Source organism: Sparus aurata, chromosome 15 (assembly GCF_900880675.1).
Source record: "Sparus aurata chromosome 15, fSpaAur1.1, whole genome shotgun sequence".
In the NCBI taxonomy this organism is placed as follows: Eukaryota; Metazoa; Chordata; class Actinopteri; order Spariformes; family Sparidae; genus Sparus; species Sparus aurata.
The window spans coordinates 21,686,246-21,703,137 of record NC_044201.1 but is presented as its reverse complement, the minus strand read 5'-3'; the positions used below and the strand labels follow the sequence as shown (position 1 = coordinate 21,703,137).

The following is a 16,892-nucleotide window of genomic DNA, read 5'->3' as shown; positions in this document are numbered from 1 at the left end:
AAAATATTAATACACAATTTTTTTTTGTTGCATAAAACAAACTTTACCATATGATATTCAAAAACAGGATATACATTCTTTGTTACAAACCACACTCATTGATTCTCTACAAAATAAAAGCTTAACCGCAGTGTAGACAAATGTACCTCTTCATTTTCTCTTTTACAACCCATATCCCAAACAAACCGCTAGAGTGGCTAAAAAATAAACATCATTACTAAGCAGGAATGGAGCACATTGTACATTCAGGGGTAACCGTTTGATCCCACATATGTTTACTGTCTGGCAGGAATATTAAATGTGTGCTTGGGGCAAAACCAACATTAAAATCCAAACATTTCCACTGATAAATATCACATCTGTTTCCTCTAACACGAACGATAGCTCATTTTATCCAACAGCCTAAACAGCTTCATTTACTGTAACTTACAGAGTGCATTCATTCCTGAGGCTCTATGATGACAGGAACCATGTCACTGTTTTATTACATAAACTGCTGCACTAGCCGTGTCCCGCGTGTCTAATATACGATTTTTATTGCCAAAGCTTATTGCCAGCTCCAGTCCCCTGATGGGAACACTTTGCAGTTTGGATAATTACCTGACATTTTTGCGCAGGTTCTTTTCTCCTCCAGTGTGAAGTTTTTTAGGTCACGTTTTCAGCGCTGTTACAACAGGTCCATTGTCGAGCTGACTCGTGTTCCTTTCCCCATTGTTTCTCATTAAAATAAAAGCAGTGGAGATGTGGAGGAAAAGCAAAAAGGAGCCGAATGCATCTTCATCACACGGTCATATTGTTTATGTACCCCTTATATATTAGCAATTATGTATCATTCTGCTGCATTTTACCCAGGGGGTAATATGTTCTTGGTTGGAGCCTCCGTGATTGAATAGCAGCTATACTTATAAATCCTTTTACGGCAATTTGTACTTATGTTGCCACGTGCTACTCAAGTAGAAATTGGCCGTAACACTTACGAGTTAAAGCACACGTGGGAAAAGGGGACAAATTTGTCCATAGTTACCTGCTTTTATGTGTTCAGCCTGTGATGAATAGAATAATTGGAAACCCTAGAAGAATGAGCAAAGTGGTCGTGATAATGGAGCTGTATTAAAGCGGAGCAAAGTAGCCTCCAGAGGTTAATTTTCACCAACGTGCCGAAGGCTCAGAATTCATTGTAAAAAACGTTGGGTATGGATAAATCATCGGCGAAGACATAAGATCAATTCTTTTGAGGTTCATCTTGTTGTGTGATTAAACCCGAAGGACCCGTGACGACTGTCCTTGTTTTCATGATTACTGACTGTGAAGCTCAAAATACCTGATGAGAACAACTTGAAGGATAACAGTAATAAGATGCGAGGGTCCATTTATCACACCTCGGCACGGAAATCTGCAGGGACAGAGATTCGATTTATGTTGGCTGACCCAGGCAGAGGCTGCTGGATGTGAGGTCAGAGCCGTGTGACATTTTTCACTGTGCGGGAGACGTGATTCTGTGAGCCTTGATAAGTTTCCGGAACTTCATGCCTGCGGCGTACACCGCATCTCCTGTCCGTTGTTGTCGGAGAAGCTGTTGAAGAGATGTAGGATTTGCATCAGAATGAGAGTTAAGGCGCAATTAGAGATGATACAGAAAGAGGTGGTGGGGGGGGGGGGGGGGGTTGATCTCGGTTACATTACGCTGCTCCCTTTTCTTTATCTCGGTGTGTGTTTGATCAAGAGAATTATTAACAGGCCCTTTTCTCGAGTGTCTATTACACTTGAGACCGTAGCACTCCGTAACTCATTATTCAACAGCCGGAGTAACAAGCACTACATTTTAATTAGTGGACACTGTTGAGATGTTGCTGAAAGTACACACTGTCAAATCTGGTTTGTGTTTTTAATGAGACCCCGGTACATCTCCAGCTGTGTTACTGGCCACCAGAACAGGTATTTTAAGCCAAAACATCATGTTTTCCCAAACCTACCGAATGGCTTTTGTCCCTAATCCTAACCAGGGCCTAAAAAACAGCATTGTGATAAGAAATATTGAAAATTGAACCCAAAGAAATCTAAAGATTTAACTCGGCGTATGTGGTTTTGCAGACACAGACCTTTAACATGTATTGTGATGACTGGGTTGTTCATGAAGTTTCCCACTTCTTTTCAGGAATTTTCCTACGACGTGTGTGGGAATGTCAATTTTAAAAGAATACTCCCCTATTTCAGACGATTTAAGCTAAGAATAGTCCAAACTAAAGCAGGACAAGCCGACAGATCCCGACTTTTATGCTGCATTTGGACGTTTCCAACCTCCTCCTAAAGATGATACGAGGGAATGCCCCTCAACGTTGGCAAATCTATGGTGGTTCACTTGTGTGTAAACTTGCCAGAGAGACATCATTATGTGACAGATTTTCTTTAACTAGGTCCGCAGCTGGAAGTTCTGACCACCGACGTTATCTGGAACTCAGCTGCATAGCTCCAAAAAAACGTAATTAAAAAGTATCCTTAAGTTCCCACCATGCAACTCAATAGCGTCTTTCTTTAGACCTTCCTGGCCTGGTGAACATCCGTATCTATCGAACACCACACATTTTTCAGGCTTTCCTTTAAAAAGAAGTACAGTACCTTGACCAATGTGTGTTTTCATTGTCTGAGCATTTCTCACTGCATCACGCAGACTGATCACCATACGTAATGCAGAGCCTGTTTAGCTTGTTTATGAGTAACACCAGTGTATCTTAGTGCAGTTCTATACCAAAGAAAACCCCTTTCAGAGGACAATGGCGCATTGACATCAGCCAGGTAGCGTGGAGTGTTTTTTTGCAGATGGTAGTACAGCTTCTCTGTCCATTTCATCTCATGAAGAGCCCTTGAGGAAGCTACTGAAGGGTGCAACTGAACCAAAGTTGGTCAAAGGTGCTCTGGCAGAACAGGTGTAAGTGGTGCATTGAAGGATAACTAATGCAGACATGTGTTTCTACTGTATGTGAATGTCTGTGGGATAAATACGTGTATGGATTTATAAAATATTCTGTTCCTCTCATTTTTTTGTTTTTGCACTCTGCTACCAGCCATTTGGGTGTTGCTTTATCGTACTTTTATGCAGAGGTACACTTATGGTAAAATAATAGTCACACAGGCCCGATAATCAAAATTTGATAGCCAATCTTTTAGTGAGCTGACCTGGGAACTGCAAAGCAAAGCACCGGCAGGAGGAGAGGGTAATGAAATCAGGTGGATGGATGGCAAAATTGCCTGACTGTGCCTCACAGTCCTGCTGAGTGATAGCCTTGTAAAAAAAATGGAGTCAGCGATATTTCCTGTGATTTAAACCAACTGCCTGAGACGGAGACCATTCCCAGCCTCTGGGAGTCGAAGGTAGATATAGATAGGAAGTCAAAACAGACGACACCCTGCAGGGTTGTTACGGTGACGGCTGGTTGGTCGACAGACAAACTGAGGCGGCTCGCTGGTCAGCTGCAGGCTTTTGCTGGATGGCTGGTTCGTCGGCGGAGGGAGTAATGAGGTGGATGGCAGCTTTAGAGGACTCAGCGGACTGTCCCAATTATTTGCTTCTTGATAGATTAACTCGACCGACTGGCTGGTTTGTTTATCCTGTTTCTTTCCTGTCTGGTTAAATTGATTGTTGTAGAATTTTAATTTCTTTTAATGGACCTTTTTCCCCCTGTCCTTTAGTGTTTTTAATTCAGGCTCTGGTGTCTTTAAAATTAAAAAGTCTGCACCAACAGAAGCTCCTACCTCCCATGGAAAGCACTGCTCCTGAAACACCTCGTCAGTAGTCCCGCCCTTTAACTCTGTGACTTTGTGACATCAGACTACGTCACCAAGTCACACGTTTGCTAAATTTATGCCCGAAAAAGCTAGTTTTGCACGGAATAATTAACCTTGTAAAGCTGCTCTGTTGTTGTCAGCAGTGCTGGCTCAGGTATGTGTGAGCTGACCAATCAGAGCAGACTGGATATTCTGGAGGAGGGGTTTTAAAAAGACAGGAACTAAAACAGAGCATTTCAGACATAGGGGGAATACCGTGCTGCAGCACTGGACAGTATGAGGAAACTGACGTGTTTTATGAGTAAACCTGTTTTTCTAATTTGTAGCCCAAAATAAAATCATGCCCCCAAAAATGAGCACAATATGTCTACTGCCCCACCAAACCTGAGATTCTCTCTCCAGCCGCCACCTCTCAGCCCTCCCTACGTGCTGCCGCGCTCCGCACCAGCAAAACTCAATGTTCCCCTCAGTCAGATGATGAGAGCTGGTTAGCCATTCATCTAAGTGTGAAATAGCCTGAGGAAACTTCCGCTCTGTGACAGCGCCGTGGTATCAAGGTCTGGAGGACTTAAATGGGATTAAGCACAGCTCCGGACATACAATCTCCCTCCGTCATGCGCTCGCTGTTTGGGGTTTCATGGGGGATTTCCATTTATTCCCTGTAAAAAAAAAAACTCATTATTGTCTCCTCGGATCCCATGTTATGATCAGAAGAGGCAGTTTACTCAAGGCTTCAGTTATGACCTGAGCAAAAGCAACTCGCAGCTGAATGATAAAACAAGACTTTGACTTTTTAGCCGGAGCCCTTCAGAGCAGAGCAATGAAATGCAGTTAGGAAGCTGATCAACACAACACCCGGAGCACTGAACAGGAATCGCATTTTCTATAGGTACAGATACAGCACTGAACCTCCTTGTTTAGTCCGAGCCTGTTGCAGACATGTGACATCATGCACATGATAAACACACCTTGCATGCTTAATCGGTGATATTAGATCAAGATTGTCATAATAAGATGATTAACATTCACAAACACGTTCAGTTAAGAGAGAACATTAACAGAATTTATCGGCTGATCCTTCCATGCAAAACAGCATATTACTGTTCGATACATGGGAGAGACATGAGCTGCAGTTTTACATTTTTTTGTTTTTTTTATAAACCCTTTAGCACGAACTCGGATCTTCTCCTCCGGACAAGAGGTCAATACACTTTGATTCAGTTGTGTAGCTTCCTGCCACAAACAATCGCAGCTCCATGACATCACATCTGAGCGAGGATGCCGGGGAGGGGACATTCAACGCCACTTGGTACTAATCACTATGACAGGATTAATCACGCTGCCAACTCTGATAACATAATGCCGGGCTCCTCGACAACCCCGTGCATGACAGCGGGGAGTTGAAGCCATTCGCGCAGACTTTACATGCCTGCGAAACGCACCCACGCGCCTCCGAGAGCATGCTGGCAATGCTTTTTGTCACGCAGACACTCCTCGATGACCTCACAGATTGTCTGGTGTGATGATGTTTCACACTCTTTTGTATTATAGACGAAATCTGAATGGAAACTCTGCAACAACAGGACAACCTTTTTTTTATTCTCAACTTTTCAAAAAAGATTCCTTAAATCTCCTCTTTTTCTTTTTATGCAATCCCAGCTCGAAGAAATAATTGGTGCGGTAACAGGCTTCAGTCCGATTTAATGCCCTCTTTCACTTCCTGTCGACTCAGTAATACGTATAGCACCATATGTCAAGCGAGTGACCACTTGCTGAGTGAGGACGCAGGGTCAGCCAGGGCCAGTGGACGCTCCTGCGCCGAGTCAGGCGATTAATGACTGAGAATGACGCTTGATTTAAAATACTCAGAAAAAGGAATAAAGGATGGTAGGTGGCGAACTTTCATATAACGGGTCCTGAAGGTAAAATTTAAGAGGATGAAGTGCAGAATTGCGTAGAATTACTCAGAAAAAATTATGGAAGATTACCACTCATTTGCCCTTTGAGTGAACATAATGAATCCCTCGCTCCCTCGGCCCTCAATCTGTCAATCCTGCAGAACTGCACTTGAGCTTTCAGCTGTTTTTTATGGGATTTCTGAAGAGGGACAGTGCAGAGGGAATAATAATAATTTCCTTCCTCACAGACATGATGGACCCATTTTGGTATACAACTTCCAGGCTCCTGAAGGTATTGTGCATGCTGGCTCACTGGTGTCGCATACTATGACATAGTGTTGTCACGATACTGAAATTTCTAACTGAGATACAACACCTTTAAAAATGTTGATTTTGTTTTAATACTGAGGGCTTAAAATGTTATATTTTTATCAAAAGATAAACATAACAAGGTTTTAATATGACAAGATACAACTTAAATGTTCCTGATAGTAACAAAGAACAGTAGAAAGGTTGTTATAAACATTAAAGGAGACCTATTGTGCTTTTTTTGTGTTTTTGTTTTTGCTTCAGTGTGCTATATCGGTTCTATTGGAAGCTCCTCTGTCCCACAGAAAACGCTGCTCCTTAATAACCTTGTCACTAGCCCTGCCTTTTATTGTTACATCACCATGTCAAACACAGCACAATTGTTAGAAGGGTTGGCTCAGGTGTGTGTGAGCTGACCAATCAGAGAGGACTGGATTTTTTTTGGGAGGGCGGGGCCTTAAAGAGACAGGAGATAAAACAGAGCGTTTCAGACACACAGAGCATTTATGCATGTAAACCCTTTCTAGTAGTAACCCAACATAAATGGGGACCTGATAATATGTCTCCGTTAAATAACACTTTTTTCTCCCTACATTAGGCCTTGAAAAATAGTGTGAATGTCCACTGGCTGTCGAAGAGACGAGAGAAAAAGCAGCTAATACTTAAAATTATTATGAGGACAGTTAAATTGGAAAACAGTGGTTTAAAGTCTTATTGGTAACACCTGAGCTTTAACTGCAATAACAAGGCAACATTTCCAAAGACAAATACACGCTGAGCTGATGCAGCACCTTGCGGATGAAATACAGAGATCCCCTAATGTCACAATAATAATGTTCTTACACTACAGCAATCATTTTGTCATAACTGATAGTGGTAGGAGGAAACACGTTATTGATGCAGAAAAGCTGCCGCCTTGCACCGACTGTGGCTGAATTTGAGTTATGTCCGCCCTCGCCCTACAAGATATATGTTGCTCGTAATTCGCTTTTATTGCTTGATACTCGCAGCACAGGAAAAGCTGTGTAGTGTTTCAGGCTGAACATGGAGGACGCACTCGTAGGAACTTGAATAAAAGGAACGGACCGCAGGGCAGATGACACTTTATTCAGATGCAAGAAAAAAAAGGCATTCAGCGAGATTCAGAGTTACATTTTATTACACCGCACTGACTGACAGTAAAACTATATGCATCGTGTTACAGGGTGTGGTCCATAGAGTAGAAATTAGCGTCTGTACATAGATTACAAGAAATGGCGTTTTCAGGAATAGAATACAAGTCATGATTGAGTCATAAGTGATGTAAACACTCACATGATAAAAACAAAGAGTTTAACAGCGCCATGTGTGCAGATCAAAACATGGATTTTATTTGAATGTACCCTCTGAATGTGTCTTCAGGTACGTATTATATTCATGCCAGACAGTGTGTGTTATGTTATGTCATACATTTTGAATGTTGGGTCTTCGATTTCAGACTCGAGACAGCAGCAGACTTCTCAAATTTAGCGTCGATCGATGATTTTTGCCAACTTGAGTGACAGCTGTCGCTGGAATATTTGACCTGGCTGGCTAATTAAGCTAATGGTAGCTGAAAACCCTTTTTCCAGACGCCTTGTGCCTAATGTGTTCAATGAATGTTGTATTTTAAGTACCTCCGCCAAGGATGTCATGTTGTCACCCGTGTCCATTTTTTTGTTGGTTTGTCAGCAGGAAGAGCAGGTCTGATTTTTACAGCAATTACTATTCAGCGTCTTTATTGTACATTCGATGATCATCTCTCACAACAGTGGCTTCCATTGTTAGTTGCCCTGCTACATTAAAATTACACTTTCGTATTTTTATCCCACTGGTATCAACGTCACAGTTGAGTGCTTACTCGTCGAATGTCATCTTGTTAAAGAAAATTACTGCTAAAACGAAATGAATTTCCTGCTGCAGCTGTTGCTTTTTGTAAAAATCACGGCGGAACCTCGACTTGCTTTTCTTGGCAGGAAGCCACAGGAAATGTAATGCAGTGTGTTTGTCACCGAGGACAAAAACGTGACAAGAATACTGTCAGTTTTGTCCAGTCTTGTCCGGATAGCAGATATAAATAAAGTTGTTGGGCCTTGGCGGAGGTATGCGCTCTACCGAGTGCCACTCTATTTCTACATTGTTTCAAAATGTACTGAAAGCAGCGATACCAGAAATAAACTCACTGTCGGTACAGCACGCCGTTGTCATGCATATGTTTTCAGACAAAACGAACAAAACAGAAAACGGTCTCTAAAGTTAAACTCTGCGCACACAATTTAAGCTTTTAAACACATCGTTATCTGAATAATACACATCTCTTCAGTTAACAAGGCAGATATTCAATATGACAAAAGTTAAATATAGAGAGCACAATGACTTTGCTGGTCCACCGTCGTCGTTGTCGTCATCTGATATCATTATCTGGCAAATTCCTGATTCCATGTTCGTAAAAAAACAAAAGCAACAGAATACTTACAGTATTTTACACGCGAGATTAATACAATCATGTTAATCTTTGCAGATTGCAAAAAAAAAAATACTGGTGCACAGAATATTGAGTAACGCTACTGTAAAGGCAACTGGCAGAGTTTAGATTACAGCACGACACGTAAAGAACAAGCATTTCTAAAGATCACGGCTGCAGATGTACAATCCTGCTTGGCCCACAAGTGACCCCATTTTAGCCCCATACCTTGTGTAACGGCTGCTCAGCTGGAGTTAATCATACACTGGTAGTGCCATATGCTCGTACTATATATGCCACAATATCATGCTCTGTGCAAACCGGTGCGTCTTCTTTGCTGGTTTAGAGGATCCACAGCTCGGCACAAGGATCCTTCTGTACATTCACGAGTTCGTTAAGTTCAGCAGGGAGGACGTACAGTGCTCTGCTGTGTGCCTGCTGAGTGAGAAGTCCAGCAACAGGGTAGAAAACGTGAGGAAAAGAAAGGAGCGCTCGTCTCACATGTGCAAAAACATGTTCAAACTACAGAAAAAAGAAAGCATCGGGGGGTAAAGAGATGGACTGTCTTGGGGTTCTTTTGAACTCTGCAGACATACAGTAATACAATTAATTGATCCTTTTCTTCAACAACGCAACGAATTAATGATGAGGGTTTCGGACAGGAGGCTTCGATCAATGAGGCGGCTTTGTACGGAGCAGAGAGAACAAAACAACATCGCATGAAAGTCTTGTGTACGTGCCTGTTATAGATCTCTGCTTTCTCTGCTGCACATTTCTCTGCTGCACACACGTCTGTCCGTATACTCAATGTTATCAGAATTTTGGATCTTGAACTTCGCCATCAGAATTTTGGAGAGCATTTCTAAAAGCATTAACACACGATTCAGTGCACGGCCGAGGTGTCGCAACGATGCCAGCTCCACCCGCTTTATCTCTTTTATAGTAAGAATGAAAGCCTTGCACAGCCATGCAGTTAGTAGGAGGCAGATCAAAACGCTCTGAGCTGTTCATTCCTGTCCTGGGTTGTTAATGCGTGCGTGCGGTTTTAGTGTGTGTGTGTGTGTGTGTGTGTGTGTGTGTGTGTGTGTGTGGTCAGAGTCCCGTGGTGACCTGCGTGACCTCCGAGTTGAGATCGTCGTTGGCGACGCCGCCACAACAGCGAGAGTCCACCGACGACCCCTCCAAGGCTAGTCATACCTGCGGAGAAAGAGTTAACGTCATGTTGTACACGGCATATTTACATTTTCTCAAACTGGTGGACCACAGAGACGAGGCCTACCTGTTGATTGGACCTTTCCCCTGTGTTTGCACTGTTTTCACGCTGTGGGAGCTTGCGGCTGGTGGCTCCGGTGCGGGACGAGTTCTGCATCTCCAGCACCGAAGGACTCGGGGTGCAGAACTCGCGGAAACAGCGCTTGAAGTTCTCATCCAGGTAGCCGTAGAGAACCGGGTTCAGACTACTGCAGGAGGGCAAAAACAGAGCGACAGTTCAACACTAGAAAATCAACGTCATTCTCACCTTTTATATAAAGTGGTTGCAAGCAAACCCCACACGCTTAAATAGCCATCTTAAATAGCTTGTGACTGCAAGCCTGCAACTAATCACTTTTCGCAAATATATAAAGATAAATAATTGCAACAGCAATGCATGAAGGTGCAGCAACCAGTAGCTCTTCCAAATTATTCAATTATTAGAAGGAAGCGGGGGTTTTGGATTAAGCGGACTTTGACAATACAATGAGTACACACAGCAAATAACAACAATCAAAATGTACCTCCACCCTATAAAGTCCAAAATAAATAGTTTCTTAGATGAGTTGTAGCACTAGTACCACTCGTTGATTATAATAACTAGCATCCCCTCCATTTTCTTGGCTACCAGGGTGACAGCTGACAAGTCTCAGCCGGTTTAATAAATCATTGGTTGCCATCTGGTTGCAAACATAAAAGGCAGCACAACTGGGAAAAAATGCTGGCGCTCAAAAAGAGAATGCTATCAGAATCAGAATCAGAATCAGAAATACTTTAATAATCCAAGGGGGAAATTATTTTAATGCTATGCGGACAGCAGCGTTGCGGGAACTCGTTTGATGAGAGCTCGAATAAACCTGATGTTTGTTTCGACGTAAAAGCACCACACTGCAGGTTCAAGTCATAAAAAACATGACGGCCATAAAAATGATCAAAAAGTCAGTAACGTTTACTCTTATCTGTTAAACACACATTTTCTCTTTTATGATAAGTGTCCTGCTATCTGCTCTTATCTCGACGTTCCATCTTAAACTGCACCGCCTGAACTTTGATGCATTTCGTTGATAAGGCCTGAGATAAATCCTCCCTGTGTGCACACGCAGAAGAGAAACAGTCAGCATCAACACCCCGTTATCACTACCCAACATTTCTTGCGCTAATAGCTTCAATACCACAGCGACTGTATTCGCCAGAGGCTGCTGCCGGGTGCGTACCTGTTGGTGTAGCCCAGGGCGATGCAGAAGTGCCAGGTGATGGTCTGCAGCGTGGAGCTAGGGATGGTGATGAGGGCTGTGATGATGACGAAGATGTGGATGGGCGTCCAGCACACGATGAAGACGGCGACCACCACCAGGACCATGCGGGTGATCCGGCGCAGGTTCCTGTCCTTCTCCTGCAGTTTTAGCGTTGACGATGAGATAGAGAAGGCGTGCAGGAAGAGGAGTGGTGGGGGGAAAAGAGGAAAGCGGACGAAGGCGGATGGAGGATCAGAAAAGGAAGGAAAGGTGGAAGTGGAGAATGTAAGGAAAAGAAGGAATAAGAGAAAGTTTAAAGGAGGGTGCGGGAGAAGATGGTTCGAGGAGAGATGAGAGAGAAATAAGAGGATGATGGAAAGGGAGAAGAGGACAGACGTGTTGAAGAGCTTGAATGAATCATATTTCCATTTGTGTCTCCTGTAAACACCTCCTCGTTAGACCGAGCACGTGTTTTTGTCAATTTTCTCAAATACTGAGTGTGAAATTGTTGTTGTTGTGTCATATCCCCTTCTCCTGCAATTAATTTAAGGCAGTGCCGCAACCCTCAGGCCTGAGTTGATTTTCCCTTAATTGCGTTCTCTTGAGAGCAATGAGTGCACCTTATTTGCATTCACGCTGCGGGCAACCTTCTGTTTTGCTTCATTATTCTGAAAGATAATATTAAATAATTAGTCAGTAAATAGCCGAGGCCACGTCGCAAGTCGAGCTGGGGCTTTTAAAAAATTCACAAAATGCCCACTAATGCTTAGGTCTAATTAAAAGCCCTCTGGCACCAAATTGTAGAAATTTTACTCACTAAATGCACCAATTTCAGCTTGTGCTTGTGAGAGAATAAAAACGTATTCCTCGTTCACCTGGGAGCCTGAGAGCATGCGCACACTCTTGAGCCGCAGGATCATGAGGCCGTAGCAGACAGTGATGATGAGGACGGGCATGATGAAGGCGAAGATGAACACGCAGATCTTCAGCAGGGTGTCCCAGTACCAGGAGGGGTGGGGGAAGATCATCTTGCAGTCGACGTTGGAGGAGGCTGCGCAGGGTGAAGCTTACAGGTAAACAGAGCAACAAACGTTAATTACTCCCACTCTATGTTCTCTCTCCGTGCCGCCTTCCTCTGAAATGTTTATTCAATCAGGTTGTACACGATGACAATGACACATCCAGAACCTTCAGATTTCCAATTAATGACATAAAACAAATAAAAGCAGCAAATCTTCCCATTTAAGAAGCTGGAAGCAGTAAATGACTGAAGATAACCGGGGCAGTGGGAGCAAATTTATTCATGAAATATTCATGTAAATTCAGCTTTTAGACTAATAGTGCAGCAATCACTTTGTTGGCAAACAGCTCCATGTTTATACAGTACTACTGTGCTATTGCAATTTTAACTCAGTTTTCGGGGCTGGATTATCTCCCGAGGGAAATCGATTCCCACCATCACTGATTAGTCATTCAGAAATTATGTTTTCTTTATTTAGTCTTTTGTTTCATCTTTCTCGAGATGTTAAAGTGGTAGGTCGGGTCTCTCCACGGTCTCTGCCTCTCCACACGGAGGATAGATGACGATCATCTGCTGCAGGTAACACACTGACTAGGGATAAGTTCCTCATACAAACCCACCTCAGAAGACCAGAGCTATCACTTTTAATCTGGATCTTCCTCTTTCTCTTCCTATTGTTGAAACTGATCACTATCATGCCTGTGGATGAGCTCCTCAAACATGAACCACGCCATCCCTTGTTGCATTTCTTCTCCCAGCTTTCCTCTTTTATTTTCTGCAACCTTTCTACAGTCCAAATCTTAAATAAAGGCATAAAATACAAGTGTCCTATCAACACCACTAGTGGACCAAGGCCAAGGTATTTTGAAATACATTTGCTGTGTTTTTGCAGCTAAAACAAGAATGAAACACATTCAGTTTGTTTTCTCACTTCCAGCTTCAAAGACCAATAACATGGCCCCGCACACTCTATTAAAGCAGAGGGCAGTCTGTTAAAGTTTTCATGAGGCCAGTTTTGTGTGAATGTGCTATCAGTGTTACTTGAAAGACTGGACCAGAGATCAGGATTATATCAAATGGCTGAGGTTAAAAGACCCATTATTGCAGCAGTGGCACTATGTACTCTGGAGTTTGTCATCATGTGATCATTATTGTGTGATATACAAGAGTAAATAAAAAATCTGAATCTGAATCTGGATATCTGGCTGTAGATGTTGATGAATGTTTTGATATCGTATTAGCTATTTGTCTATCTATGTCAGTTACTGAGTAACGTTGCTGCTGCTTTCTCAGCCAGGACTCTCTCGACAAAGCGCTTTCTTTCTAGTTTAGACTTCTTTCCTGGTTAAGTATGTGTGAGTGTACAAATGAAATAAACTTTGAGGTTTTATGTGATTCATCATTGTTTTGTCATCAGACAACACAAGAGGAATCTGTACAAGTATCTGTCTTAGTCTTGTCAGAAGCATTTGAGCTAACTCGCCAGAAATAAACTGAACTCTTGATTTTCTCCTCCAAACACAGCCGTCACCATCAGGCTTAGACGTACTCAACTGCTCTGGGTTGTCTCTTTCTACTGAGTACATAATGGAGCACAATTATCTTTACGGCTGGAATGCAGAGAATAAACTGAGTGTGTTTCTTTGTTCCTGACGCCTCATTGATCACATCGTCTACCGGTGACTAAAACAGAAAAGAACGTTTACGCAACCTGTAAAGTTCAGCTTTGAGGTTCATAGTTTTTACTCAAGGTTTGATGGCTACTCCTTGATGCTTTCTCTATTTAGTTATTTTCTTTTTGTCTTGCCAGAAAAATGCGAAGCCGTCACAGTTTATGTGCTTGTGTGTGTGAATACTTACAAGTGACAGCGGTGGAGGCCATGAACATGACCGGCAGCCCGATGGCCGAGGAGAGAATCCAGTTGCAGACGTTGACTATCTTGGCGTTGTGCGGCGTCCTGAAGTCAAGCGCTTTGACCGGGTGACACACGGCGACGTAGCGGTCGATGCTCATGGTGGTGAGAGTGAAGATAGAGGTGAACATGTTGTAGTAGTCGATGGACATCACCATCTTGCACAGCACATCGCCGAACGGCCAGGTCCCCATCAGGTAGTTGACGCTCTGGAACGGCAGCGTGCTGGTGACCAAGGCATCGGCAAGAGCGAGGTTGAAGATGTAGATGTTGGTGGCCGTCTTCATTTTAGTGTATCTGCACAGGAGGCACAGATTTATTATGAGACAACAAGCACAGACACGTACAAAGACATTTTGAGTCTGTTTGAAGTCCTTTAAGGTCTCTTTGTAGTCATTTTTTTGTCTTGTTGTAGTATTCTTAAATGTCTTTGTAGTCGTTTTGTGTCTCTTTAAAGTCTGTGTGTCTCTTATTAATAATTTTGAGTCTCTGTATTATTTTTTGTCTCTTTGAAGTCCTTTTGTATCTCTTTGAAGTCCTTTTGGGTCTCTTTGTAGTCCTTTTGTGTCTCTTTGTAATCTTTTGTGGAGATTAAGAGGGAATCTATCTTGTTGTTTTGAGTCTTTTCTCTTTGTAGTCTTTGTTGGTCTCCTTGTAGTCCGTTTGCATCTCTTTATAGTCTCTTTTATGTCTTTCAGTCACTTAAAAGTAATCTCTTGAAAGGTTTCTTTTTTCTTTTTGTAGTCTTTTTTCTCACTTTGCAGTCACCTTATTCCTCGTTATGTTGTTTTGAGTCTTGTAGACCCTTTTGTGTCTCTTTGTCAGGTCACCTCAGTAAAAATTATGAGTCTCATATTTGTATTCACTTTAGTGTCTTTGAAGTCTTTAAGGGTCTCCTCGTAGTGTTCTGCTGAGATAAGAAGTAGTCTCTGCTGCTTTTTTGTCACTTCCATTTGCAGTTTTTTTGTTTTTGTTTTTGTTTTATTTCTTTCTAGTAATATTGAGTCTTTGCAATACAAAAAAAAAACACCCAGAACTTCTTTTCATTTAACTGAGCCCTTTGTCTCTGGGCCTGGTAGACCCATTCAGTAATCCATATATGACAGTGGAAGTGTTCCTTTATGAGGTAAGGAAATTCTTAAGCTCAATATACAAAAGAAACACTGACTGGTCTAATGAGTTAAGGTCAAGTAAAATGCTGGCAGTGTGTGTGATTGTGTATTTTATGGCAGAACATGACAAAGTGAAAAAAAAAAATTAAATCAATCAGTGTATTTCTCAAAAAGATCCCTGCTCTGGTCTGCTGATACCAATCAATCAATCGTCATATTCATACACAGATGCAGAAGATATGCCTGTGCCTTTTTTTTCTCTGAACCACTTGGAGAGTACTTGTAACAATGTGCAAATTAGTATACATAAATTAGCAATGAAGATGTTTCCTTTAAAGACAAACATAAAGGAGTTGAGCACCGAGAAACTATACGTAATCTAAATGTAAATGTGTTTTGAGTTTGTTTTCTGCACAGGAAGAGCCTCAATCACTGAGCTCCTATCTTTTGGAGCACCATTTGCAGAATTTGAACGTGCAGTCGAAATTCTCATCCTCCTTCAGGCGAGGCTGCAATCATAGACGATGCTGCGCGAGCTGAGACGAGTATCCTGGGATTTTTTGGTAAATAATTCAGGCCCCTTGTTTCAGCTACCAGCTCGTTTTCTAATAGCAAACTTCCTGTTTAATCAGCTGTAATGGCTCGGTTTACAATACGCTGTCCACAGGAGTTAAGTTTTTAAAACACATCACAAAGTAATTACTTTCCTCAGGCTGTTGACGGAGCATACTGCGCAAATAAATGTCTGCAGAACATTTGTGTTTTGTGAAATACAGATCATTTGTTTCGAGCGAGGTTTCTTGTTGCAGTTCAGGCTTTGGCGCAGCTCCCTAAACCAGCTCGGAAACATGAAGGAACCGGAATTGCTTACAGTTGAAAGCATTTTTCAGAAAGACTCGATAAATGTGCATCAAAACATCCAATCACAACGCTGACATAGAAAGGACAAAGGACAAAGAGGTTTATAGTACATAGTAAAGCAGCTTCGCAGTCTGAAGGAGCTTTTTGTCATCTGAACGATTAAAGGACTTAAAGAACCGTCACTTAGATAACAAAACAGTCCTTTCAAGCAACATGTTTGGGGAAACAGTGATAGTTTCGAAGAGTGTGGAGGATGGTGGAGTGCAAGCACGTGAACCCATTAGCAGAGAGGATGAAAGACAGACGATTGAAATGGCCCGAGTGTTTAGACTACCTGTCAGCAAAGAAATACGCTATGTTTGGAGCCTGCTGTCCGTACCACAGTGAGACGTGGGCGAAGCTGGATCGCATCAAAAAGATGTCAAAAATGTAAGTGATGTAAGAGAAAACAAACAACAGTCCGGTTTTTCTTACCACGTCCATGTGACATGCAGCGTTAATGAGAAACGCGTAGCGATATGGATTGAAATGGAGTGAAAAGTTCAGCCGCAGCCTGCAGCTCCAGATCACCTGGACGTTTGACGCGCGGGAAGCTCGGCATTTTAATCATGCCGCCTTTTGTTTCTCACAGTCTTAAATGTGCGGTGGATTTTTTTTCTGCGACGAGGTCAGCGAGCCTGCGAGCTATAACAGAGCTCCACTAAAGAACTAATCAGTCCGAATAATGAAGCTATAATGAAGCTTTCTCAGGAATTAGTCTCCGCCTGTGAGAATCACTTAAATTCTACTCTCACTTGTTTATTTCTCACTAAAGATGCCCGGATTTTAATTTTTATTTCCATATAGGTGATTACCAGCTGAGAAGATTGATGCCACTCAATCTGAAGCTACAACCAGGAGCTTAGCTTAGCATAACGGCTGGAAACAGTGGAAAAAGGTGTCTAACATTAACATGTTATATTTCCTTTGCTTCATCCGTCCAACAACCGAAGTGGAAAAATGTCAAAAGGGATTGTGTGTCTGACAA

General features: G+C 42.4%; 1 protein-coding gene across 1 annotated transcript in view; it reads right to left on the bottom strand.

Moving 5' to 3' along the window:
• Positions 1-7,076: 7,076 nt before the first annotated feature.
• oprm1 (opioid receptor, mu 1) overlaps positions 7,077-16,892 on the bottom strand; it is a 34,953-nt gene continuing 25,137 nt past the window's right edge. The window contains exons 2-6 of the mRNA XM_030442497.1: positions 13,840-14,189; positions 11,834-12,024; positions 10,938-11,116; positions 9,752-9,932; positions 7,077-9,669 (exon numbers count right to left, since the gene is read on the bottom strand). Of these exons, the coding sequence (XP_030298357.1) occupies positions 9,664-9,669; positions 9,752-9,932; positions 10,938-11,116; positions 11,834-12,024; positions 13,840-14,189 (907 nt within the window). The 3' untranslated portion in view covers positions 7,077-9,663. The remainder of the gene's footprint in view (positions 9,670-9,751; positions 9,933-10,937; positions 11,117-11,833; positions 12,025-13,839; positions 14,190-16,892) is intronic.